Raw genomic sequence first — 27,515 nt, 5'->3', positions numbered from 1 at the left:
GTTAAAATCCATTCTATATTCTGTAATAGAATAGAGACACAATTTTGGTTGAGTTTAACGATTCATTTGAATTCATTCGACTTGATCATGCTGCAGTTTAAGGCAGAAACCAAACCGTTTGAGGCGTTTCAAATAATTAATAATCACTGTTATTTTATTAACGTGCTACAAAGATTACTATTGTCTGCACTTGCACCACACACACTCGCTCTCTGAAAGAGTCAGCCACGAATCACGGAGTCATTTATGATCATAGACGAAATTCATTCCTCCCTCAAGTTAAGGGGTGTAGTAATTTACTCACACAAATCTCATCCATGATCATAAGGAGTCAAAAAGTGATCCACAAAACAAGAAAGAAGAGATTCATAGTCTTATCTGAAAGGATTTACCAACCAGTTTAATAATGAGAAAGCTTTTTGATTTGTTGAGTCAAACTCTGATCTCCTGAACATCAGACTGAATCTCATCCATGAATGGAAATGATTCACCTGAGTCAAATCCTGACAGAACGAACCGAGAGAATTTGTCCATAACCAAAATGTTTCACTGAAAAAAAGTGGAGCTGCTATAAGTCCTAACTGAAAGGATTTAGCAAATCAAACACTGTCCTGCTGAAAGAAATGAGCGAATCTTGGCCACAACTGAAACAATTCACTGAGTCATGTACTGATCTGATGAATTAAGAGTGAAACGAATCTTGGTCTTAACCAAAGGAATTCAGTGAGTTAAACCTCGATCTTGAGCAAAACGATTCATTGAGTTAAACATGGATTAAAAGTGTTGACAGGTGCAGATTATGTATGGAAACAGGCCTTTTGCATTCATTCAGAAATAAATAAATAACTAGATATAAATGGAGCACACATCTAAAGCAGAAGCTGAAGACCATAACCTGATAGCTTCACGTTTAATAACCTGCACTTATAACTTTTCTTTTTGACAATAAACAAACCAAAATATACAACAAACTAGTTTAAATCAAAACAATTTGTTTCTTTGAAATGAATAATCACAAAAAAAAAATCAGAGTACAAATAAGGAAAAACAGGCCAGACGACAACCAAACTATATCAAACATTTGTTAATTATTGTGTCTACATTCAAATAGACCCAATAGTCTACTTATTACAAATGAAATGTGCAGGAAGGGCAGTCAAAGAACAAAATGATCATTCAGATTTCGCCAACAATGTATCCACCATCTTGGGCAGGAAAGTATCAAGAAAATGGACGAAGTCTTGAAAATGTCCTGCAGGATCATCGGTTGCTTTAAATTTAAGCACCGCTTTCGTGCACTCGTCACTGCCGGCTACAACGGCATCCACCCCGAACTGCACTTTCTCCTTTGGGTTTGAGTCATTCTCTATGATGTACTGGGTCACCCTGCTCTCAATGCTGCTGCAGCCCCCTTCAGGCTTGGAGGACTCATCACTTGTTTTCAGTAAAATTCTCCGGATCTTCCTTCGGCCAGCCCACACCGGGTGTTTCTGAGTCCAGGTCCAGTGAGCCACCTCTGGATAATTTGTTGTTGGTTCCAGTCTCATCCTCTTTTCCAGGGGTGAAGAAGAGCAGGATGGACCTTCCTCTATGGACAAAGGTCTCTTTATTCCAGTCTGAACTGTTTGCTGATGGCTGGAATTGTCAAGACTCTGATTATTGTTAATTTCCTCATCTTTGGTGACGGTTTGATCTTGACTGATCTCGACATGGTCTGACAGTGTACACTTGAGAATGTCATTGAACACCACCTCCAAGGCGGAGCAGACCTTTTTGAACCAAAGGACTCGGAATGCCTCTCCTGCTGAACTCAGCTCTGCACGGAAAGAAGGTGTCAAAATGGCTGCCCTGAATGGGATGTTGATCTCCGGGACTTTTTCTAATGCATCATGTGAGCAGGAGGGACCCTCTGCATGTGGTGCGAAAAGCTTAACTAGCCCCCAGGACTTGCCCTTGGATGACTTGCGCTGGTACTGCTGGCTCCGGCAGTACTTCTCAGCTTCGCAGAACTCCCTGCGTAGGTTCTTGTGTGTTCGCTCGGTAAGGTTGCCAGCTACATTATGGTGGCACTCAAATGGGTCCAGGATGTTAACAGGTCCAAGTTTAGGGTGTTCAGTTGGTTTTTGCCTTGCACTGTCCAAGTTCTCTGCAGTATCAGACATATCATCTCTGCTCAGAAAGTCTGTGATGGGAAGAATGCGCCCGGCTCTCAGAGACAGCACGGATCCAGGAAAATCAAACTTGGAGAAGTAGGTAAAGAAACCAAAAAGTAAAGTGCCTGACAGGGAGAAAGGGGAAATCGGATAATGAGATACTGGGAAAGAACAGGAGAACCTACAGAAAAGATCATCCTTGGTGGACCAGAATAGAGGTGTGTAGGGGAATTCAGACTGATCTTGTCTGCTCCCGGAGACACTCTGACCTACACCTACATGGGCCGAATAAATACAGACACCTGCTCTTCAGACCCATGTGGTTCTTAACCAAACTGTTGGAACCACACAATTGCCCAAACACTTCATAAAGATCACATGAAGACATGGTACTCGAGTGTCCTGCACAGGCCCTTACCTTAATCCCTGAACACCTTTGATACAAAATACACCACCAAATGCACCCCAGACCCCAGTCCAGTGTTTAATCTCACTAATACTCTTGTGGCTGAATGAACACAAATCTTCATGGACATCCTACATATTCCTATAGATTATTATTATTATATCAGCAAAGGGGAAACTAAACCTGGAATTGGATGTTAAACAAGCACATAAGTGTACGATGGTGCATCTAACAAACTCCTGAATTAATTGAGATACTTCACAGGTTCTGACCACTCCCCCACTCCTGAAAGAATTCTGACCAATCAGACCCATTCTCAAACTAAGTCTGACTAATCCTTCCTGCTGCCCAACCAATTCTGTTTAACTCATTCCACTCCTGAAGGAATGGTTCGTACGAGTGCTTACACGAGAAAACCCCGTCATATCCACCAGCAAAGTTCTGACCAATTCTGCCACTCCCTAAGCTATTCTGTCCAACCCTCCCTCTTCCTGACCTTACTACCAATCCCACACCTTTCTAATAGACCTCTGATCTATCCCACCCGCTCCTGCAGATATTCTGACCAACCCCACCCACTACACAGTACATTTCATTAATCTCATCCAATCCTGAATCCTGTCCCTTCAAACAAATATTTTCTAAAAGTTTTACATTGTTCTACTAATCAAAATATGACAAATCGGCCATTTATACCCCAGCTACCCTGACCAAGATAAAACATTTACCAACAGCTAGCAACCTGCTGCATGTGATTAGTGACTACAGCAGTGGTGTCCGATCTTATCCACAAAGGGCTGGTGTGGGTCCAGGTTTTTATTCTAACCAATCAGAAGCCACACCTGATTCCACCTGTTTAATCAGTTGTTCTTGGCTTTCAGTAGCCTCTGGTGTGGCTTCTGCTTGGTTGGAATGAAAACCTGCACCCACACCGGCCCTTTCCGGATAAGATAAGACAACTTTCATTGTCCTATGGAGCTCATTTCTGTCTCATTTAGTTCCTGCTGTCTGGTTAGTTTTTGTTGGCCTTGGTGGGATCCCGGTCTCACTTTATACCTTTAAACCTGAGAATTATTATTTCAGAGCTTATTTCTTTCCAAGGAATATCGAAGTAAGCCTGTTAAAAAGAATTGAATGTTGCTGTTATGTTGTTGAGGTTAAAGGTGCATATGAAATGGCTTTCTATGCTTTAATCTTTTTTGTGCACTTCTCTACAAAAACAGGTTGATTTCCAGTATCTAAATATCACGATACTTACACAGGTCGTCTGTGTTTTTACTAGGAGGCACGCCGATCGGCTGACTAGGGAAGGTGCAGTCCCATCCGTCAATGACACATTCCTCCTCCTCACCTATACAACCCAAGTCATGACAAAAAAAAATGAATTGTGTGTAATTACGACACGCTCTCTGCTTTAATTAAACTCCACCACAAGTGTGTGACACTAGTGTGTAGGGTTGGGTATCAAAAGGCATTTCCGGGTTCTGATTCCGATTCCATAATAAAAGAAATGTGAAAAATAATGCACAATACTTAAACAATTCCATTTGTGTTTATTAATCACTCTTTAAATATTTTAAACAGAGCATTTCAATTTAAATGTAAATAAATCCAACATCAAATTTAACATCCAGAATTACAACGTAACAAAACAGAACGTGTCTGCTTTCTCTGGGAGAAGACAAGACCTTTCCTGGCTTATTGTATCTCCAGCTGTGGAGAAAACCCTCTCAGAGGGGGTGTGGGGGGTGTGCTTTGCTTCATTGTTGTAGCTTTGGAAATGTATCCACACTTTAGACTTTTTTTTTTTTTTTAGACATGTTTAACACAAAGCGAACCTCAGCACAGCAGCGCGAGTGACTGATTTCTGTGGTAAGCTGCGCATTTGGTTGCGTGACTGCAAACAGTGTAAACAATTAATATTCATGAGGTAAGACGTGGCTATTTAAAGTGACCGCTCCCAGTGCTTTGCCCGTCATCTCATCCGAACCACGTTTGGAACCGAAACGTAAAAATTCCTCACGGTTCCGGTTCCTGTTAAAAAACCAGAACCGGTTCTCGGTTCCCAACCCTGCTAGTCTGACTCTTGTATAGCACTGTAATTACGTTTGGAGCTACACCTGAGGTCTAACAGTTACTGTACTTTGTGTTTCTTTTTATTCCTACCAGACATTTTTACAGTACAACACAAAATAAGCCCAGGTGTACGTACATGCCATGTTCTTGAGCTGCTCCACAGAAGGCAGTACAGGTGGACTGATTGTCTGCAGGTAGAATAAGACCAGCAGCGTCAGTGCGTAGTTGTTCAGCAGTGGCCCCCCGCCAGACGGATTTCCTGTGCAAAAAAACAGAATTCACAATGCGAACAATAAAAGCGGACATGGAGAAAGAAAAGTTACATCGACACCATCAACCACATCTTATTGAGCTGGTTTCTGTTTCTAAAATGATTTAACCACCAGTTTGTCCAAGTTGCCTCAATTAAACGCGCTGATTTAAAAGTTTTGGCACCCCATTGGAATCTTTTTCCGTTTTAGGTCAAAATGCATCAGTATTGTTTAAACGTTTACAATGTTTATTCATTTTGCTATAATATTTTCTATTAATTGTTTTAATGTATAATATTCTCCTGTTATATTTTAGTGCCGTATTTTCCGCACTATAAGGCGCACCTAAGAGCCTTAAATTTTCTCACAAATCAGCCATGCGCCTAATAATCCAGTGCGCCTGTGTGCACTGAGTTCCAAAACCTGTAAAAATGTTGTGTGACTTTGGTAAGCGCTCCGCTTGATTGACTGTCGGACCATTTCCCGCTGACACAGGGACGTACACTACGTACGCTGGCAGCGATAAACCAATCAGAGAACATTCTGTAATACGTACAGTACGTACGCTTACCTCCGCCACGCCTCCGGTAGGTGAGGACTTTGATGGATTATCTGTGTGTGTGTTGTTAAATAGTAGAATAAAGTTTAACTAAACTCACTGTTTTGCTTCCGTTAGCTTTTTTTTGTAGACCGTATGTTTTAGCATGTGCCTTATAATACAGTGCGCCTTATGTATGGGTTAAGTACAGAAATAGACCCCGCAATTGAGACTGCGTCTTATAATCCGGTGCGCCTTATGGTGCGGAAAATAAGTCCCAAAACATTATATTTTACTCTGCTGACTTTATTTGAATTTTAAATGAAACTCTTAATGCCTATAAAATGTGATTAACTTTATTTACTTATCGTTTTATCTACTTTTTATCATTATTGTTATTATTCACCTGTCCCACAGAAAGCCTGCCTCTTATAAAGAACACTCTATATTGTTAAGATAAGTCACAGTGGCTGGTTGGTGACTAAAAGCTAAAGCTCTGCTGTCATCTTCTGGTCACAGTGGAGAAATAAAGAAATCAGAGTCAGGGGATACAACCTGTCCTATTTATGATGCAATCGGACAAGAACTCTGATGCCGTACCTGCAATTTGTTTCTGCTTGGCCCAGAATCGTACAGTATAGACGAGAGGGCGCACTCTGGAGTCCAGCCCCGAGCAGAGCTGCAGGAATCGCGTGTTTCTGACCGCCAGCCTGTCGTCAGCAAAACAGCATTACGACTAACTCCTTTTTTACACCTTTATTCCAGCTTGAATAAAATAAGCAATGACGATGAGTTTTGCTGTACCTGTTGTTGATGGTGATGTCTCCCTGCAGGTTGAGCTGCCGATGGCTGAACTTGACCACTGGGAGGCGTGCGCTGCTCACTGTCTGGATCTTATGCACTCCAGGTGTGCACTTTCTCAAAATGGCCGCCACCAGCTCCAGCAGCTCCGCGGGGGAAGCCGTGGCCAGGTTGATGTCGGACAGGATGTCTTCTGACTGTCCATCCTCTGACTGGTTCTCGGGCGTCTGCTGGTCAATGAGGAGGAAAATAATACTGTTTTAATGCATTTTTATGTTTAACTTTTATTAACTTTATTAATTTTTAACTAAAATGTAGACCCCTTTTAATTGCCTTTTTGCATTTCAACTTTAAATATAATCCCTTTTTAAATCAATTGCTGCACCTCTTTTTACCTCCATAATCACACGTACTAACAATGTGAAATTATTTGTATGCTCCTTTTCCATAAAATTCTCTGAGTCAATTAATGAGTCAAATAAAGTATCAGGGTTTTTTTTTAAATAGAGTGAAATGTACTCAAGTGTTCCTCAGTGTGTGTGTGTGTGTGTGTGTGTGTGTGTGTGTGTGTGTGTGTGTACGAGCCATGGTCACAAACCTGCTCTAACATCCTGGTGCGATTCTGGAAGGCTTTGGTGTTCTCCAGGTCCAAGAGGAGATCGAGGTCACACGAGTGGGAACCGAACGTGTTCACAGAGGAGCCAAATGGAACGATCTGACAATCTGTATAAAATAAATAAAACGTTTGACTGAATTTCAGTCATGCATCACATTGAGCATATTTAAACAGGGTTTTACATTTACTTAGACTGTTGAGGTGTAAAATAAAAACAGGGCACAATTCACCAGTTTAGATGCCTCAAATGTCACATTATGAGTTCGGCTCCAATCATTTGCTTACGAGCTGATTCAGGGAGAAGCAATACAACCAAACACACTGTGAGATCTATTCTAAGTGTTTAGGTCACATATAAAATGTTATAACCATCTCTGAATGCAGTGTTATGTCCCAGGGCATCGATTCTCTTTTTTATTATTATAAAAAGTATATAGAACAAAAACACTGTACTATTCATCTGCAATAATTCATATTACTAATAAGTGGATGTGTGTTTTGTTTTTCCTTCTATCTCTTTGTCTCACACAGTGAATCTCGATCTATGTAAATCTATAACCTCCTGCCGTCTACCTGACAGTCATCATGATTTGATTCAAATCCAAAATTCAGACCTTACATTCAAGGGCATTTAGAAGAGCCAGAAGAGCAAGAGGCAAGCAGAGCATTCTGTAGGTTTGATGGGCGACATGACAGGTTTTTAAAATTCAAACTTTAGACTAATGACACTGTTGAAAACAATTAAATCAACAATCGTGACATTTTTTGTGAATTTTTATTATTATTTTTTTTATTTAATTTTAATACTTTATAACTTTGCTTATATTCAATGTTGCCTTACTTTTGTGCAGCTGAAATAAATGCGTCATCAAACCAATAAATTTTTGGGGTTTTTTTTGCCCCCAGTTTCTTTTACTGGTGGTATATTCTAAAACATTGTGATATGCATTGTGTACCATAGGAACATCCTGGAATATTGTGCTTTGATCATTTTTGTTATTTACATGCGCTCTATCTCTCTCATGCACACACACACACCTCACATTTGGATTCTGACCTGGTAGAAATTCGATGAAGACCTCCTCCAGGAGCTGAATGAGAAGCTGCCTTGCTTTACTGTCATTCTCACTCAGCTGGAAAATCTCCACCATTTTCTGCATCTGCTCATTTACCTGAGGGAATGGGGGGGGGGGGGGTCTTTATCAGCAGTGTTTGTGGTGATGGTGGGAGATGAAGAAAGAAGTACTTACAGAAGACATGAGGCAGAGCTCGTGGTTGAGCTTCTCCAGGCTGATGTGAGGTTTTGTTCGGTCGTGCTTCCCCTTGCTGGCCAGCTTGAACTCCTTTCTCTCTCTGGGTTTTACGCGGAGCTTCAGTCCGTCCAAACGATGCTGCAGCTGAGCCAACACTGCCTCGGTGCTCGTGCTCTCTGTAAACTCTACAATGGCATACAGACTCTGCACAAAAACACAGACACAAATAGGAATCACACATGGCGTCCCATAGGGATCAGTACTGGGATCATTTATAATCATGACCCAGAACTGTTTACAGCATCTAAACACACACTGTCAATATTAATGACTGCAGCATCTCTCACACACACCCTCTCCTTGTCCATGATGACCTCGGACACGGGTCCGAACTGCTGGAAATATTCAGACAGCTCGCTGGTAGACGTATCGGGTTTGAAGCCGCTGACATACACGCTGTTCTCCTCCTGAGCTTTTCTCTTCGCCCGCAGTCTGCACAAGTGCTGGTGCTTCTTCCCATTCATGTGGGCCCCTAAACTCGCCTCTGAGTCACAAATAAACATCAGGACGATAAAAAAACAAACATTCACGGTGGGAAAGACATCAGGGGTAAAAAGTCTCCACTTCAGCTACATCATAAAATCACATAGGAGTCACTTAAAAGAACCGACTCTTTAGAAAGTTTCATCTTCAGCTAAACTGTTTACTAAGTGAATACATTTGTTTTATTGATTTGTTGCCAGGTTATGTTTATTTATATCACAGGAACTAACAGAAACAGATAAATTTGATGTTTTAATATGTTCTCAGCACTCGTGCTAACTCGTGCTAACGACAACAACGTGCTGAAAACGTAAACAAAACCACAAGGCAAGCTAACGAGGTTAGCATTAGCATTTTTAGCATAAGCGTATTTAGCCGTGCTACATTAACTCGACTGTCGAGGGGGACAAAAACCCTACCGTTAGGAATCTTAACATCGCATAACTTGCAAATAAATCCATTTGTTAATGTTTTGATGTCTGGGTCGGTCGCCATTGTGCGTCGCAAACACAAAACTCAAATCTCCCTCCAAGTCGGTGTTCTTCCTCCTCCGCAAGTCGTCTTCTTCGTTGATTTGTTAGCGGTTGTATTTACGATGCGTCGCCCCCACCGTTTAGGAGGAGGTGCGGAGTATAGAGTTGAAAATAGAAATTTTTATAACTTTGTAAAATTTAAATATATCATATCTCCCCTATATGTATATATACCCATACAATAATAAAAAAAAAAACATTTCTTTTGCTCTGTGCTCATAGTCAACTTGTGCTTCCTTGTGTTTAATCAAATTTCCAATGGTCATCATCTACCCCTGAAAGATGATCTCGTCTGATTCTGGTGACGTTTAACACACCAATATATTTATATAATCAGATATTTTACAAAAAGCATTAAACCAGTTCCCATGAAATGATTTAAAGATGGACGATGCTCATTTTTCCAATCCTCATACTGTTTATTATCAGGACTTTTTTTTTTCCAAGCTACAAACTGCTAAAAATAGGCAGATAAAAAAAAAGGATGAGAAGTAAATAAAAGTGAACTTTTCCCCAAAACAAGAAGAGAAGAGAGAGACAGAAGGCTCAGGGGGTGAGGAAGCAATTCGGAGAACACAAATGCATTTAAATGCCCCAAACCTTAAAAAAATAAATTTGAAAATTTGAAATGATTTTTAAAAACAATTACACTTTTTTTTAAACATTTTAAAAATCATGTTAACTTTCTGTAAAAAAATAAAAAGAATTAATACAAAAAAACACCACAATAATTAAATGGTCCAAGTACATAAAAACCCCTCAGTCTTGAAGATTATTTACATCATCTCAAGATCAGTGCTTCATTTCCTTCTTGACCGTCTTACAGGAGCGGTAGGGACGTTTGCCTCTGCCTTCTTCTGACCTCTAGTTCCTCGCTTGGTGGCTGTTTCTGCAATAAAAATAAAGTCTTTTTTGAACATCCATGTAATAATCCATGCAAGTCTATGTATTCGGGTTTAAAAAGTTCTCTAAAAGAAAGTGGAGAAAACTTACCTAGGACAGGATCCTCTGCCTGAGGTGGAACATCCTCCAGAGTTACTTTTCTCCGGCCTCTTACAGGTTTTTCTCCTTTTTTAGGAGCTTCTTCAGCTTCCACATCAGGGGTTTCTTCTGCCTTTTTTGCTGCTGTCCTCCTTCCTTTGCTTGTTATAGCTGTAACTGTTTCAGTTTCTGCACCAGCTCCTTTGCCCCTTTTCCTCTTTGGTAAAGACTCGGTATCCACGGTTTCCTCAGCTACAGTCTCCATGTCTTTTCTTTTCTGCCCCCTTTTAGGACAAGCGGCCACTTCCTTGTTTTGGGAAAGAACTGGAGCGGCTGCTCGTCCTCTCCTGACTGGTAGGATGTTTTCTTCAGCAGCTGGCTTCTCCATTTCCAGATCTTCTTGTTTTTTTGCCCCTCTACCTTTGCGTCCTTTGACTGATTTTTCTATCTCTGCAACTGAGGGATCCTCTTTATCTGTCGCTTCCTCCTTCTTCTTGAGCTGAAGCTCTTCCACTGCTGTGTCTTCAGCTTCATTGACTGAGGTATTCTTGGTTGAGACCTTAGCTTTCTTAGCGATTCTCCCTCTTCCACCCTTAACTACTACTCCAGGGTCTGCCTGGGTAAGTGATGTTTCATTAGTCACAGACACCAGAACCTTTGTTTCATTGCCGGGCTCCTTAACTGGTTCCACCATTATTGTGGCATCTGCTGTGACATCCTCGGGCTCATATTTTGCCGCAGCTTTTCTACTACGGCTGGACTTGACAACTGGAGGAGGGACTTCAACAGTAGCTGCACGACGCCCTCTTTTAACTGGAACCTCTGATTCATCCTTGACCGCAGCTGTGCACTTTCCTCTGGCTGATCTGACTGTAGGTGCCTCCAACTTGCGAATGGGTTCCGAGTCAATACTGGTTTTATCTTGCGCTTCTTCTTGAGAGTCATCTAATACCTGAGCTTTGGGACATTTTGGCATCCTGCCTCGTCTGACATTTAGCACCACTGGTTTTTCTGCTGGTTCCTCAGTCGGAGCAGCTGTTGTAATGACATGTTTTGCATGATCATTAGGAGCATCCTCTGCCTGTGGTTTTAACCTCTTGTTTCTAGCACCTCGTCCAGACCTGACTGTGGGAGCTTCTGGTTTACTTGGAGATTCAACTGGATGTGGTTCAGCAGTGTGTTCATCAACCACTGACTGGTTGTTTAAAGCCACTGGATTCACTTTTCTTCCTCGTTTAGACTTCACAGGAACTTCAGTGTGTTCTTCAGGCAGTACCTCAGAATCTAAAGAGTGTTTAGAGATTTCCTCAACTTGTGCTGTTACTGGAATTTCCTTCTTTGGCCTGCCTCTCCTCGGTTTTGAATTAGCTTTAACAGGACCTTTAGTTTCTGCTGCTAACTGAGCTTCGGTACTCTTTGGTAATTTAGAATCAACATAATCTGACTCGACAACAATCGGGGTGGTTTCCAGAGATTCCATAACTTGTGAGGTCTTCAGCAATTCCTTCTTTGTTGACCTGCCTCTCCTGGTATTTTCTGCTGCAGATTCAACCACTACAGCATCTGCACTCATAGTGTCTGAGGTTTCTTCTTCTGCAGCCACTGTGGGTTCCTTCCTGCCTCTTCTTGCTCTGGTGATGGTCTTAACTGGTACCTCAGTCTCTGCTGATGGCTGAAGTTCAGCACTCTTTGATGCCACCCCAACCTCCTCAACTGAAGCTTCGACTAAAGGTTCTGGTTCTTGTGTATTCTCCGATACATGTTTTCCTTTCCTTCCTCTCTTCCCCCTAACAGGAGCCGGTGACTTCATGGAGATAACAGGATCTACCTGCAAATCCTCAACATCTTGTGCAACTTTCCGTCCTCTCCTGGGTTTAAGTGCTACCTGTTCATCACCTGCAGAGGTATGAGATGATACTGGAGCCTCAACTTGCTCCTCTGTGGTTCTTCCTTTGTTAGACTTTCCAGCAGGACTTTGTACAAGAATATTCTCAAAGACTTCAATGGCTGACTTGCCCCTCCTTCCTCGCAAAGTAGAAACAGACTTTGCAGAATCTGCAGTGGTTTCATCTTGAACTCCAGCAGCTACAGCAGGCAGAGAATCTGAATCCACCTGATGTTCCCGAATTTTCTGGGATTTCTGTGCCATTCTTACTCTAGCGCCACACCTAGTTTTTTTAGCAGAAGTGGATACGTTTGTTTGCCCCTCCTTCACTTCCTGGCAAGAAGTTTCAGCTTCTTCTGTATCATTCTTCACATCTCCATCTAGGCAGATATTTGCCTTCTCTTTAGATTCCATACAGGCATCTTAAGAAAAGAGAGAATTAACCTGTTTTAGCATACATACACAATTTCCAATTCCGCATAATTCTATATAAAACAAGAGCTAAAGAGGTGTGTGTGCAAACACAGCAGAGCATTAACTCACCTTCAACAAGCAAAGCACCAGAACTGCAGTTTTCAAGCTCTTCAACAATGACGGACTCCTCGATCACTCCATTTTTTTGTGTGGGGGTCTTCATCAAATTATCAATTCCAAAGTCATTTTCAACTGGCTCACCTTTCTTCTTGGGGGTCTGAAACATGCTCTTCCCCCCAACCAGATTCTTTGGAGTTTTCATCATCTCTTGAATGCCAGTCAGGTCTTCCTCAACTGGCTGTTTCTTTAATTTGGGGGTTTTCATCATCTGTTTAATGCCAGTCAAGTCTTCCTCAACTGGCTTGTTCTTCAGCTTGGGGGTTTTCATCATCTGTTTAATGCCGGTCAAGTCTTCCTCAACTGGCTTGTTTTTCAGCTTGGGGGTTTTCATCATCTGCTGAATGTCTGTAATATCTTCTTTGATTGGCTGTTTCTTCTGTTCAATCAGCTGGTTCTTCTGAATGGGAGTTTTCATCATCTCTTGAATGCCGGTCAGGTCTTCCTCAACTTGCTGTTTCTTTAATTTGGGGGTTTTCATCATCTGCTTAACGCCGGTCAAGTCTTCCTCAACTGGCTTATTCTTCAGCTTGGGGGTTTTCATCATCTGCTTAACACCGGTCAGGTCTTCCTCAACTGGCTTGTTCTTCAGCTTGGGGGTTTTCATCATCTGCTGAATGTCTGTCAGATCTTCTTTGATTGGCTGTTTCTTCTGTTCAATCAGCTGGTTCTTCTGCTTGGGAGTTTTCATCATCTCTTGAATGCCGGTCAGGTCTTCCTCAACCAGATCCTCTTTCTGCTTGGGTGTCTTCATCAGTTGCTTTACTCCAGTAAGGTCTTCCTCTTGCTCAGTCTTATCCATGAAGGTTTTGGTAAGTCTCTTCAAGGCCACAGAACACACCACAGGGCTGTTTATGGTAACTTTTGGAGTCTTCACTCTCTTTAATCCAGACAATTCTTCTGCTAAAGGAGTTCCATTTTGCTCAGGCGTCTGAAGGAGTTCTTTAACACCTTCAAAACTCACTTCCTGGAGTGGTTTTGGCTCTTTGGGCGTCTTAAGCAACTTGCCTCTTAGGTCTTCTATAGGTTCAGCTTTTTGCTTAGGTGTTCTCATGAGTCTCTTGACACCTGTAAGGCATTCTTGCGGAGTCGGTTTCTGTTGTGGTGTTCCGACTGGTACAGCCTTCTTGCTCTTGGTCTGATTTTTACTAGGCATATCTAATACTGTGGATACTCCAGATGGACTAAGGCCAACTGAGTCATCCATTTCTTCAATTAAACTTCCATCCTGGTCATCCTGGAGAAGTCTGCTCACAGCTTCACTGTTGTAGCGACCCAGTTTGGCAGTAGACGCAACATTCATAGGAGACACCACCATTTCACCTATAAACAAATATATGATGAGTTTAGGTCTTGAACATTCACAATGCTAAACCTATTTAAAAAAGAAAATCAAAAACAAAAAGAGCAACACTTACCAGATTCCTCGGGAGTATTCATTACTGAGATTTCAGTCATTTCACCAACAAGTGGTGTTGCTGGACACACATTAGTCTTTGTAAAAGCGCTCTTCCGTCTGCTGTTAGCCGGAGTTTTAAAGATATCCGATACCCCTGCGAACGAACAAAGATGTTGGAGAATTGAAAGAGAAGAAATATTTTGTATAAGAGCTGTGTGTTCAACTTGAATCAAATCATCTCACCAGTAAGATCTTCATCCATTTTCAAATCCTTTTTAAACAGGGCAACATTGCATACTACTTTAGGAGCAGCACCCATGAGCTTGGTAGATCTTAAGTAGGCCTTGCCTACAACTATACTGGCTGGAGAATCCGCATGTCCAGTACTTGTGTGATCTATTAGTCTGCGTGCAGGTGTCTGCAGACAAAGTACACATCCATAAACAACAATTAAAAAGAACCCAAAACTTTAAAAACAGAAAAAGAAAGAAGCAAAATTACCTTGGGCTTGGTCACTTTAGTTTGCTTGACTGCTGTCTTCTTGTTTGCTGTTTTCTTAACACCAAAATCCATTTGAGGCTTAGCTTGTCCAAATTTCACAATGTCAGCCCAGGAACTCACAACTTAAAACAGGAACAAAAGAAATCTTATTAAAAGAAAAATGTGTTTTGGGTGGATGTGTGGGATATTTGCCACAACACACATCGACCTTACCCTTCAAGTTAGCACGTGATGCTCCACTGCGTCGTGAGCGCACAACATCAAGCGCGCTCTTCAGAACACTCTTTGGGGTCTTCCGAGCCGATGCCTTCATGCTGCTTCTCAGCGTGGCTCTCGGAGTAACACGTTTCCAAGGGTCTTCTACTACTGGTACAGATTCTTCCTTTGTTTCTTTCTTGTGAACAGAGTCAGGTGACGGGGTGCTGATTCGGGAAACCGAAAATCGGCCATGCGTTGTAGGTGTCTTGAGAAGCAACTCTTCACTTGGAGAGGGAGACTTCACAGAAGCATTTGATTGCCTCCGGGAGGATTTTGGGGTTGGTGAGTTTGGTAAAGGGGTCTTGGAATATTTAGGAGACAGGGTTTTAGCCTTTGGGCTTGGAGACTTCTTGGCAGGGGAAGGCGTCTTCAGGCCCTTGGCAGGGGAAGGCGTCTTCAGGCCCTTGGCAGGGGAAGGCGTCTTCAGGCCCTTGGCAGGGGAAGGCGTCTTCAGGCCCTTGGCAGGGGAAGGCGTCTTCAGGCCCTTGGCAGGGGAAGGCGTCTTCAGGCCCTTGGCAGGGGAAGGCGTCTTCAGGCCCTTGGCAGGGGAAGGCGTCTTCAGGCCCTTGGCAGGGGAAGGCGTCTTCAGGCCCTTGGCAGGGGAAGGCGTCTTCAGGCCCTTGGCAGGGGAAGGCGTCTTCAGGCCCTTGGCAGGGGAAGGAGCCCGTTTAGGTGAACGATTCTTAGCAGGGCTCTCTGCAATATCCTCTTCAAGCTTATAACCCTACAGATCATTAAGAGACGTTAGAAGACAAATGCTTTAGAAACACTAAAAACACCACAAGCATTTTTTCAAATCTTACCATCAGGCCAATGGTAGAGGCTCGTCTCAGAAGCGAGTGAGATTTCTGAGTGAACCCCAGGCTACGTCTCCCAGGGGTCGCTCCTCGGCGTAAGGGGGAATTAGGTGGTAATCCTTTGTCAAAGAGTTCAGGGCTTAGCTGTCCACCAAAGGACACACGTTTTCTCTTGGGTACAGGAAGTGGTAGGTCATCACGTTTGTGCTTCTTGCTGGAGGCCTGCCTATTACCTGCTGAACATCAAGCTAAGTCATATGTCTGCAAGAAGTTGTGTGGCGTAATAGATTTATCTGCCAGCTAAGATTTTCTTGTTAGCAACAATAGTATCTCTTTGAAACTAATTCAACAAAATTTTAAATTAAAATAAACAAAAACAGCAAACGAGATCACCATTTTGATCTCCTGTTTCAAAAGGAAAAGCAGCAATGCTCAGGAATAATAAACAGCTTACAACACACTGAATAGTATCATAAAAATATACTTCCTAATGATGACATAGTAAGGCTTTCTTTACAACAGGGGTCTCTAACCATTTTCCCCCACTCAGCACTACTCTGACATAAATAAGGTGGCCAAGAGCTACTAGAGTTAGATTATTATTAACATTTATTTACATAGCTTATTGCTATAAACCAAACGGGCTGAATAATCTATATTTGTGTGAACTTTTTAAAAGATGTCAATATTGGGGGTCATATTTTTGGCAACATCATTTTATATTCACATAAGCAGCATGTTAATTGTTGAGTCAACTGATTTAACACCAGGCTTACAGATAAAACTTATCAGCAGTTACTATCATCAGATTTAATTTATTCACATGGATTCTGTTATTTATCAGCAAATCATTAACAAGTCCCATGGCACACACCCTGATGGCCTATTAAATATTATCTTTATTGGCATTCACATGACTTGATTACAACCCCACCTTCACTAATGAGAAATGTTTACAGCACGCACGTCATGCATTTTTGTGAAGTAGTATATATTCATTCAGCAGTCTTGCTTTGGTAGCTTTATTCCTAATGCTATCGAGTCCCTAGCAGCCTCCGAGTTGAGATCTGCTGTTTCTTTATCCAAACTTTTCAATTTAAAATTTCGAAGATTTAAGTTTATATAACGCTTCCATGTACATTCTTGGTGCGATCTGTGTTTAAAAAAGATTGATCGAAGGCTGTATTAAACTGTGTGATGTATGTGTTCCTGCAGAGGAGTATGATTGGTCGGATTCGGTTCAACTCTGGAAAAGGTCGGGATGTTTGTGATTTTATCAATTTTGTAGATATTCTATGAACTTTTAAGTGAGCTACCCAGAAGTGGGTCCACGAGCTACCAGTAGCTTGGTAGTGATTTGTTGGAGGCCCCTGCTCTACATTCAGTAGATGACCAAACAAACACGAATGATTAAGAGACACAGGAATGTGGTTAGCACCATCCATTTTACATAAAGTCTTTTTTGTTACCGCTATAATTAGTGCAAATATAAACAAATATCTAAAATTCACAGCACCTTACAATAAAATAAAAAAACTGACCTGCACCATCAGAAGTGGGTGTGACTACAGCCTCCAACACATCCTGGACTTGGAACCTCTTTCCCGCATTTGCTCTCGGGGACGTTCTAGTGGCCTGATTCACTTTGACCTCTCCAGACTCTTCTAATTCTGAGGGATTCTGGGAAATGGTTTGCTTCTCTGGGGTTTGGGAAGTGCTGCTCCTCCTGGCTTTCGGCGACTTGGTACTCGGACTCTTGGAGGCTATTTGCTGGGCCACTTGATCGGTGGTGAACTTTTGTGGTGTTGTCTGAGGAGTTTTCTTCTGAGATACAGGCATGCTGATGCCCTCCGAGTGCCTCATCTGCATTACCTGAACCACAGGTGTGGCTGTTTTCTCCTCTGCAGACAGGTTCTCTGTCTGAACACCCTCTAATGACTTGACGGTTGAGGATCTTCTTTTTTTCTTGACCGACTTTGGAGTCATCGGCTTAATGTTCTCACTTGAAACCTCTTCAATCTCCTGTCTGTCCACTGAAGGTCTTGAGAGAGGGGTATTTGACAGGCTAGAAGATTTCCACACAGGTTTGGTGGCCAGATCTCGCTTGACCATGTTGTAAAGATCAGAGAAGGGAGACGAGCTGCTGTCCATGCTCGCTTTGCTCTGCTGATCTCCAATGCTCTGGTCCATACAGACAAGCAGGTTGGAGCCATCTTTCAAACAGATATCTATTTAAAAAAAAAAAGGAAAAGAAACAGTCAAATAAAGGCAAAGGCCAATCACAAGTCATCAGCAATGCAACACGAGAGCTTACTGTACCTGTGGTGTGCTCAGACTTCTTCTCTGTGGTCCCAGGTGTGCTCTTCACCTGCTGGTCTTGCAAAACCTGGGAAACAGACAAAGCTGTCTTAAGTCCTATTCAGACTGGATTAGTTCTACGTGGGGACTTGGGGGTAAAGTAATTATTACCAGAGCTTCTCTGTGATTTTAGTACCGTCCGAATGTGCCATCTCGGTAATCATTATGGACAATGTCAGATTTTTTTTTTACCTTCTGTAAAAAAAGGTCCGGAAAAATGACCTCAGGTAATACTAATCCCGTCCGAATCGACCCGCTGTAAATATGTACGGTAAAATTCCGTCATTTCCTGTTTAAAAGGCACGTTTTTTAAGCATGGAGGCACCATGTTGTCTGTTTGCGCACGTGATAACAGGAAGCAACGTCATACACACATGACGACAAGGAGGTTACTGTTGTGCATAAAGCGAGTTACCCCTCCCCCTTCTGCTAGTTTTACTGAGATGTCTTGTCCCGTGCGAATTGGCCAATTGATATTACAGACGTCCTGAGGTAAAATTGCATTACTCCACATCCCCACGTAAAACTAGTCCCGTCCGAATAGTGCTTTAGAGATGTTGGACTCCATCAACTTTGGGGGCATGTAAACTATCTAATTTCCTTCAGAAGACATGCTATTAAGGTCACCCAATAATAATAAAAAAAAATTAAAAGAAGGTTCGTTAAAAGTTTTCAAACATTCTTGGCCTCCAAAAAGGAGTTCTGCTTGGGAGGACGTTTGGAAGTTTGAATCCTAACACTAACCAAATATTTCAAATAATAAAACAGTTGTTAAAATAACAAGCATAACAAATTACACATTTATCTAGGCAGTCCGAACAATTTTTTACAAATTTAACAAATTACAATGGGGAAAAAACACAAGTAAAATGTAAACCTTTAGGGTGAAAAGGTTCACACTGGACTGGTGTCTAATGTGAAAAATGGAACTAGTCCAAAATGTTTTTGCTCAAGTTCCTCGCTAAATAAAAGAAGAAGAAAAAAGATTCTTGACCATCAACAGCATTGTGCCAGGACACTTTGACCCTGCACTCAGGTAAAACACTCACCTTGACAGTTTCTCCTTTACCAGGTGTCGATAAACGCTTCTTCTTTGGAGTCGGCGCAGGTGGATACTCAAACCTGCAAAGCATGAGGTCAACTTTATATCAACAATTAGAGAATAAAATATAAAACTACACACAATGCTTTGGACATTAAGAAATGATGATGTACCTAAAAGAACGATCAATAATTGTGATTAGATCTCCATGCTTCAGACGCTCAGACTGCTGCAGAACCTCACCATTGATGCGGGTTGGATTCACTGAGCTTAGGTTGGTCAAAATAAGCTGGAGGGAAAGAAAGAATTTCCAACACTATTTTGTTGATTCATGCTAGGTACATTTATACAACCTTTATTCAAATAGTGTTAATGCAGCAGTAAAATATGACCGGAAATCTGCAAAAATCCTCAAAGAAAAACCCAGTGATGAGAGCTTTGGGCTCTAAAAGTGAGCAGATCTGACGTGTCAGTTTGGACTGTGGTCAGTTGCCTGTATAGTTACAATGGTTATATCAACAACTGGTACATTTTGTGAGCTCCTTAAGTGTTCCAGCATTCGAGTCGATTCAGGGTTGAATCACTAGAGTTCTATGGAAACTGATACAAGACCACATTGTACAAATGCTTCCGGACCCAATTAGGGGTGGGAGAAAAAGTCGATTCACCAAACTATCGCAATTCTTTTTAAAACGATTTTGAGATCGATTTGTTTGGCTCAGAATCGATATATATTTAATTTTTTTACTTTTCCAGAGATGTGGCGGGAAGACGTTATCGCTTTTATTCCAACAGAGGGCGAAACGTATTTTGTTGTTGTCTGTATTAGACGACGTTGTATCCGTTTTAAGCTGGCGCAAGAAAGCTAAACCATGGCAGAGGCAGGGGAGCAAACCTCTTTGAGAATTGTGTCTGCACCTTCACATTTTAAATCACAAGTGTGGAAACACTTTGGATTTTACACACTGGCAGGAAGAGCTGCGCTGGACATGACTAAAACGGTATGCAAACTCTGCCATACAGTGATAGCAAATTTCAGGCTGAATGCCAAACAACCTGCAGCGTCTCAACAAACTCTGGATGTGACATTGAGTAAATTACCATGCACTTCAGAGAAGGCAAAACGCATCACAGAGTCGATTGCTCTTTTTATCTGCAAAGACATTCGAACTTATAGCGTTGTGGAAAATGCAGGTTTTCGAAGTATGATCCATACTTTGGAGCGGAGGTACGTTATTCCATCGAGGAATCTTTTCACAGACACAGTCCTGCCTAAAATCTATGACGAGGTTGCGTCAGAAGTAAAAAAAACAAAAACGTTTAAGCAAAGCTCAACGAGTCGCATCGCGAGCTACAGAGTCCTATGTAACCCTGACAGCCCATAAATAAATAAATCTTTATATAAATCTATTTCAATTTTAAATAAATTGTTCCGGAGCTTTTTTATTTATTGTTATTTATTGGAACAGATTAACAGCACTTATTTTATTTCAGAGAGTATTGATTTTGGTTATTTTGTTGCACATTTAAATATTATATTCAAGTTTTTGGTACTTGAAAGTTTTATGGTTCAAGGTTCTTTATGCACTATGTATGTATATGCTCCTGAAATAAAAATTCAGAAAGATGTGATGCATTGTTTCTGTTAATATAACTCATATACAGTCTCTTTAACGATATGATCAAGTATTTGCCATTGTCTAATCTTTATTAAGCAAACAAAAATCACAATTTAAACAATGAATCGCAATAGCTACAGAATCGCAATATGTATTGAATCGGCACAAAAGTATCGGGATAGTATTGAATCGCCAGATTAGTAAATCGTCCCAGCCCTAGACCCAATCAAGTTCTCAGCCGACTAAAGAAACGCAGCGAAGCAGTGCATCATGGATCCATTGTGACTCACTAAACATTGTAACAAGTGCAACATCAACTGGGACACAGCTTCCTTACAGGAACCCAGAAAGAGCAGTATTGGGTCACACTTATCTCTGCTCCAAGTGGCTAGATAACATCCGAATACTCATGACACCCACACAACTGGCAATCATTCCAGATAAAAAAATGCCAATTAGCAATGCTTCTCAAGCATAGTTTGATGATTTTTACACAATCAGAAACAATTTAAAAAATAAACACAACACACACAAAGAAAAAAAAGAAGAAGAGAGACACATGGTCACACAATCTGCTAATATAACATTTTTGCTGGTGATGAGGACGATGGCCAACACCATCCACTGGAATCTGACTATTCACTCATTTTCATTACAACTAAATTATTATCCTGTAGGCAGCTAAAACACTATTCAGGACCGCATGCTGGATGAATTTGGGACTCGCTCCTGAATTGTTTACCTCTTTGTTTTCATTAAACTCGATTCTGCAGTGTTCCTTCGACACCTGTGGCAGCTGGATCCGGATATCGCACTCAAGCTTCCTTGAAACCATAATAAGGAAAAAACACGTCAGATGGAGATCATAAACAATGTACATTCAAAGAGTAAATGTAATACATGGATAATAGAGTTCATTGCACAACTTGAATCCTAAAAATAAGTCACAGGAGCAAACACACAAGAAATGTCATGTTACACAAAAAAAATCCGGATAGTTTATAAACATTTATATCCTTCGTTAGTATACAGAGACTCGTTGAAATGAACCTTGGTTGATCAGTTTTAAAAATCAGCCATGATTATTAAGCAAATCCATGATCTATGATAACTAGTTTAGATTTGTATCTACAGCAGCTGATGCACTGCAGTAGCTGAGCTGGGTTTTAGGACACAAACATTATTAATCCGAATTATTTTGGACTATACTTGGACAATTTGCGTGCATTGTATAGAGGACCTCTGAAAGAACGTTCAGAAACATTGATAACGGTCCATAATCAGCATTGGACTGTTTATATTGACAGTGAAGCAAAATGCATGAAAACCAGAGCACGTTTCCTGGAGCGCGTGACGTCTAATCCACGCTGATTGGCTAAGAGGAGAGTGTGACGTCAATGGCAGAAAAACCCGCCCGAGTTTAAACAGTAGTGATGAGAATCTCAGGTCTTTTCAGTTAGTCGAATCAATCGGCTCATCTGATAAACAAGAGTCAACTTCTACAAGAAATACTGTTTGTATGATCCTAAACCAAACAAACGCGATTTGGACGTGTGATGAAATAATGAAATCTCGAAATACTTTTCTGGGTAAATAATCACAAGACATTCTTTTAAATACGCAAGCCGTTCCTATGTATCGGTTCGGAGTCAAAAACACAGACTACACAGCTCGAATGTTAAAAAGATGTTGATAGCTTTTTTTTGTCAATTCGACAGAAACGTCGAATGCATTACCTTTACCTATAGCATATGATGAAAATAAAGCTCACGTACAGTAGGAGAGTCGATTTTTAACGTTCACTCACAAGAACCGAACTACTGAGTCGACTCGCACGCGAACAACACATGGCCAGAAAAACCGCTCTAGACAAACGGTCCAGTCACAGACTAAGTACACCAGCACGTTATATTGGCACGATAAATAGAAATTAAATCAAATTTAGTGTTTATTACTGACCTCCCGAAAAGACAGGATGCTGTGAGTGGAAATTCGGTTCCATCTGTACCGTTTCTCTTGATCACCACGATTTTTCCCAGCAGAGGCATCTTCCTTACACCAGCTTTACTTACCTGGATAAAGAAGTGGAAAAGGAAACACTTAATCACACAAAACTGTGTTTATCCTCGATGTCTGACTTAAATACACGAACTCGTGCTGCGTTAAAATCTTATCCTTAGTAGCATCTGTTTCTCCAAAGAAACCCACACTTTCTACGAGTCTCTTAAAACGCATATAACAATGTCAAAATAAAACAACAAACCTTTAATTCGGTTTTATACATTTCGACTAAAATGTTACTGCAAAAGCACTCGTTTTCCGACAAGTCCCGCCTCTTCGTTCTGCATTGGCTAGCGATTTATACGGACACTTAACTGTCCAATGAGCGAACGCTCGCGAGATTAACCCACCAATCCCACCGAGTTTTGAGAGCTCTGTCGGAAAACGACTAGGAACCAAAATCATTACGCGTCATATAGAGTTCTGTAATCGGCAATAATTAAAAAACACAATACTTTAGAACGAGAGCTGTATACAAACACGTTACCTGAGTTAATACAGATCTTCAAGATGAAAAATATTCCATCGATAACTTAAAAACGCGACATAAACAGACCACTGAGGCCGATATTGACCTCCGCTCGAACTAACAGCTTTACACTAACTAGTGCACACCGCGTGCAGGGGCACAGCGCACCATCCATATCCCTCCGCCAAACAACAAACAACTAAAGAGACTTTCATTAATCGAACGCAAAACACAGCATAAACACATAGAATTTGGTGTTGTACATATTTAATAATGAATTCATCCTTTATGCAGTCTGAGTACTATTGCATGGAACTATTTTGTTTATGTCAAACAGGCGTAGGAACACTGCGGCTGTTCACGACTAGGGGTTTGAATAGAGTTCGAAATTCCGCGCGAAGGCCGCTGATTGGTCGCGGAATGAATGAATGGAAAATGTTGTAGCCAATAGGAAGAGCACTCGCATTTAAACTGCAATTGATGGACAGTGTAGTTGACCAATAGACAACGTTTTGCTAATTATAATCTGACAATTAAATTAACAAAACAATATTACATCGAAAGTACATAAATAAAACAAGAAAGTAATCAAATGTAACGGCTGAAATATTTATTCATTATTTTATATTTCACGTTCTATCTGCTCTTTTCTTAATAATAATAATAATAATAATAATAATAATAATAATAATAATAATAATAATAATCATCATCATCATCATCAACCTTATATTGCTGTATTTTTCTAACTGTAGCATAAATGCAAAATAAGTTTTTTTTTTCAAATTCTGAATTTCTAAACTGTATGAGGTTTGTGTGATAAACCATTAGTATGCAGAGACGGACAAAGCATTAAAATAAAAGGTAATTGATAATGTCAGAAAAACTAGGGTCACTTAATGTCTCAGCCAAAAATCTACTCAAGGATTAAATAGTACAAATTTTAAACTGATACAATCAAGTCATACTTACGTCTGAAAACCTTTATTACTATAATTCCGAAATAACTTTCTTGCTAATAAATTAATCAGAAGTTAAGAATTAGGGAAGTAGCAAAATCAGCTACATTTACCCTACAGTACTTTTTAAACTAACGTAAAGTTCATGTCTTCAATGTGGTTAAAGGAGACATACTCTATATTGACAAAAGTTTTGGGACGTCTGCCTTTACACGCACATGAACTTTAATGACATCCCATTCTTAATCTGTAGGTTTAATATGGAGTTGGTCCACCCTTTGCAGCTGTAACGGCTTCAGCTCTTCTGGGAAGGCTTTCCACGAGGTTTAGGAGTGTGTTTATGGGAATTTTTGACCATTCCTCTAAAAGCGCATTTGTGAGGTCAGGCACTGATGTTGCACAAGAAGGCCTGTCTTGTAGTTTCCACTCTAATCTATTCCAAATGTGGTTTATCGGGTGGATGTCAGGACTCTGTGCAGGCCAGTCAAGTTCATCCAGACCAAACTCACTCATCCATGTCTTTATGGACCTTGATTTGTTCACTGGTGCACAGTCATGCTGGAACAGGAAGGGGCCATCCTCAAACTGTTCCCAAAAAGTTGGGAGCATGAAATTGTCCAAAACGTCCCAGTATGCTGAAACATTAAGAGCTCCTTTCACTGGTACTAAGGGGCAAAACCCAACCCCTGAAAAACAACCTCACACCATAATCCCCCTCCACCAAACTCAAACTCAGACTCGTCCATCAGATTACAGGACAGAGAAGTGTGATTCATCACTCTAGAGAACAGTGAGGACGTGTTTTACACCACTGCATCCGATGCTTTGCATTGCACTTGGTGATGTAAGGCTTTGATGCAGACGCTGGAAATGGAAACCCATTGCTTGAAGCTTTCTATACACTGTCCTTGAGCTAATCTGAAGGTCATACGAAGGTCTATTTCTATTCGCTCTGCGGAAAGTTGGCGACTTCTGTGCACTGTGCACCTCCCTGTTCTGTGATTCTACGCGGCCTGCCTCTTCGTGGTGGAGTTGTTGCTGTTCCCAATTGCTTCCACTTTGTTATAATACCACTAACAGTTAACCGTGGAATATTTAGTAGTGAGGAAATTTAACTAGTGCATTTATTGTACAGGTGACAACCTATCACAGTACTACGCTTGAATTCACTGAGCTCCAGAGAGCGACCCATTCTTTCACAAATGTTTGTAGAAGCAGTCTGCATGCCTAGGTGCTTAAATTCATACCCATGTGGCCATGGAAGTAATTGGAAATCCCTAATTCAAACCCCAAACTTTTAGCAATAGTGTATTTGAGTATTGAAGCATATAGAAACACTTTACTAAAGATGAGCTAAAAGGCACTTGGTGGGTTACGCAAGCATTCCCAAAATTTTTGAGCAAACCACTGTAAACGGCCATTCTCTGCAACCACAAATCCATGATCTCATTTACATATATATAAAAACAAATTCCACACATTTCCACATTTATAATATAGTAACATGTAAAGTTAGTGACACCCCTGATGTGCAGTAGAGATGTATGATTTCTGAGCGTGCGTGTTGAAGCAACAGTAACGCGATCGGCTTTGTTCAAAAACTCGCTGTCTTTCTTTAGGTACATTACTCTCACTCTTTTATACCGCTTATCAGAACTACCTCGGGTCACGGGGAGCCTGTGCCTATCTCAGGTGTCATCGAGCATCAAGGCAGGATACACCCTGGACGGAGTGCCAACCCATCACAGGGCACACACACACTCTCATTCACTCACACACTACAGACAATTTTCCAGACATGCCAATCAACCTACCATGCATGTCTTTGGACCGGGGGAGGAAACCTGAGTACCCGGAGGAAACCCCCGAGGCACAGGGATAACATGCAAACTCCACACACAAGGCGGAGGCGGGAATCGAACCCCCAACCCTGGAGGTGTGAGGCGAACGTGCTAACCACTAAGCCACCGTGCCCCCCCCCCCCCCCTTAGGTACATTAATAATATAAAAAATTGTCATCCACGTCATTGCATGCCAGAGCCAAAACATCACTGTCCACCAGATTCATTTAAAATGTACAGTGATTCCATGCCTGGCGATGTTAAACACACTGACGAGCTAGACTAACTAACGTCTTCTCTCTAACACCTCCAAACGCTCACACATCACCCCGTCCTCCTCTCGCCTCACTGGCTTCCGGTGTGGTTTAGGGTGGAGTATAAGGTCCTGCTGTTTGTGTTCAAGGCCATCAATTATCTCGTCCCAGCCAACCTCGCTGATTCAGTACCAGTCTACCAACCAGCCAGAACTCTCCGCTCCCCTGGACATACCTCTCTGGTCATTCCCAAGTTTAAATACAAAAAGTTTGGAGGCCGGTCATTTGCCGTCCCGGGACCAAAGCTGTGGAACTCACTTCCAGCACACATACTGTACGATGCATCACTGTGCTGAGTGTTTTTAAATCACAGTTGAAAACTAATTTATTCATACAAGCTTTTAACACATAGCCCCTGATTCAACTGCTTTTATGTTCATTGTGTTCTTATATTTTTTTGTCTATTGTTGTTTTACTGGAAAGCACCATGTGCTCTTTTTCTTGTAAGGTGCTCTATAAATAAAATTTGATTGATTGATTGATTAAAAACACGCCATTGTCGTCGTGTTTATTGCCATCAGCTCAAATCGAAAACCGAAATTGAAAACTTTGTAAAATGAGTAAGTATTTAATAATGTAGAAAGAAAACTGTAGTATTAAAACCGGTTAGTGCTCTACATTATTTTTTACATAATAATCTAGTAATATTACATAATATTTCGATTTTGAGACACACCTCAACTCAGTCGTGTCCCCTTTACTACTGAGCTACACTAGTAGAACATGTCAGGATCAGAGAAACATGCAACATTGAGCTGAGTTAAACAAAACAAAAAAATGGGAAAGGAGATTGTTTCTGACTGTTGTTTAATGACTGCTAGTCTGGGAATGATAAAGGGACAAACATTAAACTACACACTACCAGTAGGAGGCGCTGAAGTGTCGTATTAGAGGCAGTAACAAATTTAATGAGCTATATTTAATCAGACATAGGATAAGTATTTTGTTGTGAAGAACAAATTAAAGAGGCAGATTTTTTTTCCAACCAGTTTTATCTCATTTCATCTGTGCACAATTTACATGAGTGTAAATTCATGTTTTTGACATTTTCGTTTCATGAAAAACTGCATCATCTTCATCATCAACACAATCAGTCTGAAATAAAGAAACTCTCTCTCTCTCTGTATCCCCCTTCTGCAATTTCTCTAACGGCCATAAAAAGAGGAAAAAGAAGTCAGTGAAGAAATACACCTACACTCCAAGTCCATGTATTTTTACTTCCACAATCATTCCTGGGTTCTTCTATATATATATTTATATATATTTTTGT

The 27,515-nt window shown here is 41.1% G+C and overlaps 2 protein-coding genes across 7 annotated transcripts; both read right to left on the bottom strand.

Annotated features, from left to right (window-relative positions):
• Positions 1–896: 896 nt before the first annotated feature.
• tut1 (terminal uridylyl transferase 1, U6 snRNA-specific) lies at positions 897–9,224 on the bottom strand. Of its 3 annotated transcripts, none has more exons than XM_047817358.1 (10): positions 9,057–9,224; positions 8,448–8,638; positions 8,092–8,298; positions 7,899–8,013; positions 6,807–6,948; positions 6,229–6,423; positions 6,025–6,134; positions 4,772–4,894; positions 3,818–3,910; positions 897–2,278 (listed from the first exon to the last, which is right to left on the bottom strand). In XM_047817358.1, the coding sequence occupies exons 1-10, from the start codon at positions 9,130–9,132 to the stop codon at positions 1,173–1,175; spliced, it is 2,358 nt and encodes a 785-aa protein (XP_047673314.1). In that variant the 5' UTR covers positions 9,133–9,224; the 3' UTR covers positions 897–1,172. The 3 variants fall into 3 exon arrangements, with proteins under 3 accessions (XP_047673314.1, XP_027032758.2, XP_027032759.2); XM_027176957.2 differs by having other exon boundaries at positions 6,229–6,455; positions 6,824–6,948; positions 9,057–9,223; XM_027176958.2 differs by having other exon boundaries at positions 6,229–6,452; positions 6,824–6,948; positions 9,057–9,223.
• Positions 9,225–9,565: 341 nt separating this feature from the next.
• On the bottom strand, positions 9,566–23,303 carry mki67 (marker of proliferation Ki-67). Of its 4 annotated transcripts, none has more exons than XM_027176920.2 (15): positions 23,150–23,303; positions 22,561–22,673; positions 21,344–21,425; positions 19,156–19,271; positions 18,990–19,062; positions 17,902–17,968; positions 17,124–17,810; positions 15,589–15,818; positions 14,741–15,509; positions 14,528–14,649; positions 14,270–14,444; positions 14,046–14,180; positions 12,580–13,950; positions 10,164–12,458; positions 9,566–10,059 (listed from the first exon to the last, which is right to left on the bottom strand). In XM_027176920.2, the coding sequence occupies exons 2-15, from the start codon at positions 22,647–22,649 to the stop codon at positions 9,971–9,973; spliced, it is 6,300 nt and encodes a 2,099-aa protein (XP_027032721.2). In that variant the 5' UTR covers positions 22,650–22,673; positions 23,150–23,303; the 3' UTR covers positions 9,566–9,970. The 4 variants fall into 4 exon arrangements, with proteins under 4 accessions (XP_027032721.2, XP_027032720.2, XP_027032719.2 ...); XM_027176919.2 differs by lacking the exon at positions 23,150–23,303 and adding an exon at positions 22,865–22,966 and having other exon boundaries at positions 15,589–15,815; XM_027176918.2 differs by lacking the exon at positions 23,150–23,303 and adding an exon at positions 22,865–22,965.
• Positions 23,304–27,515: the final 4,212 nt, after the last annotated feature.

This window comes from Tachysurus fulvidraco, chromosome 8 (genome assembly GCF_022655615.1).
Source record: "Tachysurus fulvidraco isolate hzauxx_2018 chromosome 8, HZAU_PFXX_2.0, whole genome shotgun sequence".
NCBI classification, from domain to species: Eukaryota; Metazoa; Chordata; class Actinopteri; order Siluriformes; family Bagridae; genus Tachysurus; species Tachysurus fulvidraco.
The sequence above is the reverse complement of the archived record's forward strand: the minus strand, read 5'-3'. Positions and strand labels throughout refer to the sequence as shown.

What these genes read in the sequence shown, in the direction of transcription:
- mki67 (XM_027176918.2), bottom strand. Translation starts at nt 22,885, where the DNA reads ATGTATAAAACCGAATTAAAG. An exon ending in GCATCCTGTCTTTTCGGGAG is followed by an intron (nt 21,426 to 22,560) that starts GTCAGTAATAAA and finishes TATGGTTTCAAG; the next exon opens with GAAGCTTGAGTGCGATATCC. An exon ending in ATTATTGATCGTTCTTTTAG is followed by an intron (nt 19,063 to 19,155) that starts GTACATCATCAT and finishes CATGCTTTGCAG; the next exon opens with GTTTGAGTATCCACCTGCGC.
- tut1 (XM_027176957.2), bottom strand. Translation starts at nt 9,132, where the DNA reads ATGGCGACCGACCCAGACATCAAAACATTAACAAATGGATTTATTTGC. An exon ending in GCACCAGGATGTTAGAGCAG is followed by an intron (nt 6,456 to 6,823) that starts GTTTGTGACCAT and finishes CTCATTGACCAG; the next exon opens with CAGACGCCCGAGAACCAGTC. An exon ending in GCAGCTCAAGAACATGGCAT is followed by an intron (nt 3,911 to 4,771) that starts GTACGTACACCT and finishes TGGGTTGTATAG; the next exon opens with GTGAGGAGGAGGAATGTGTC.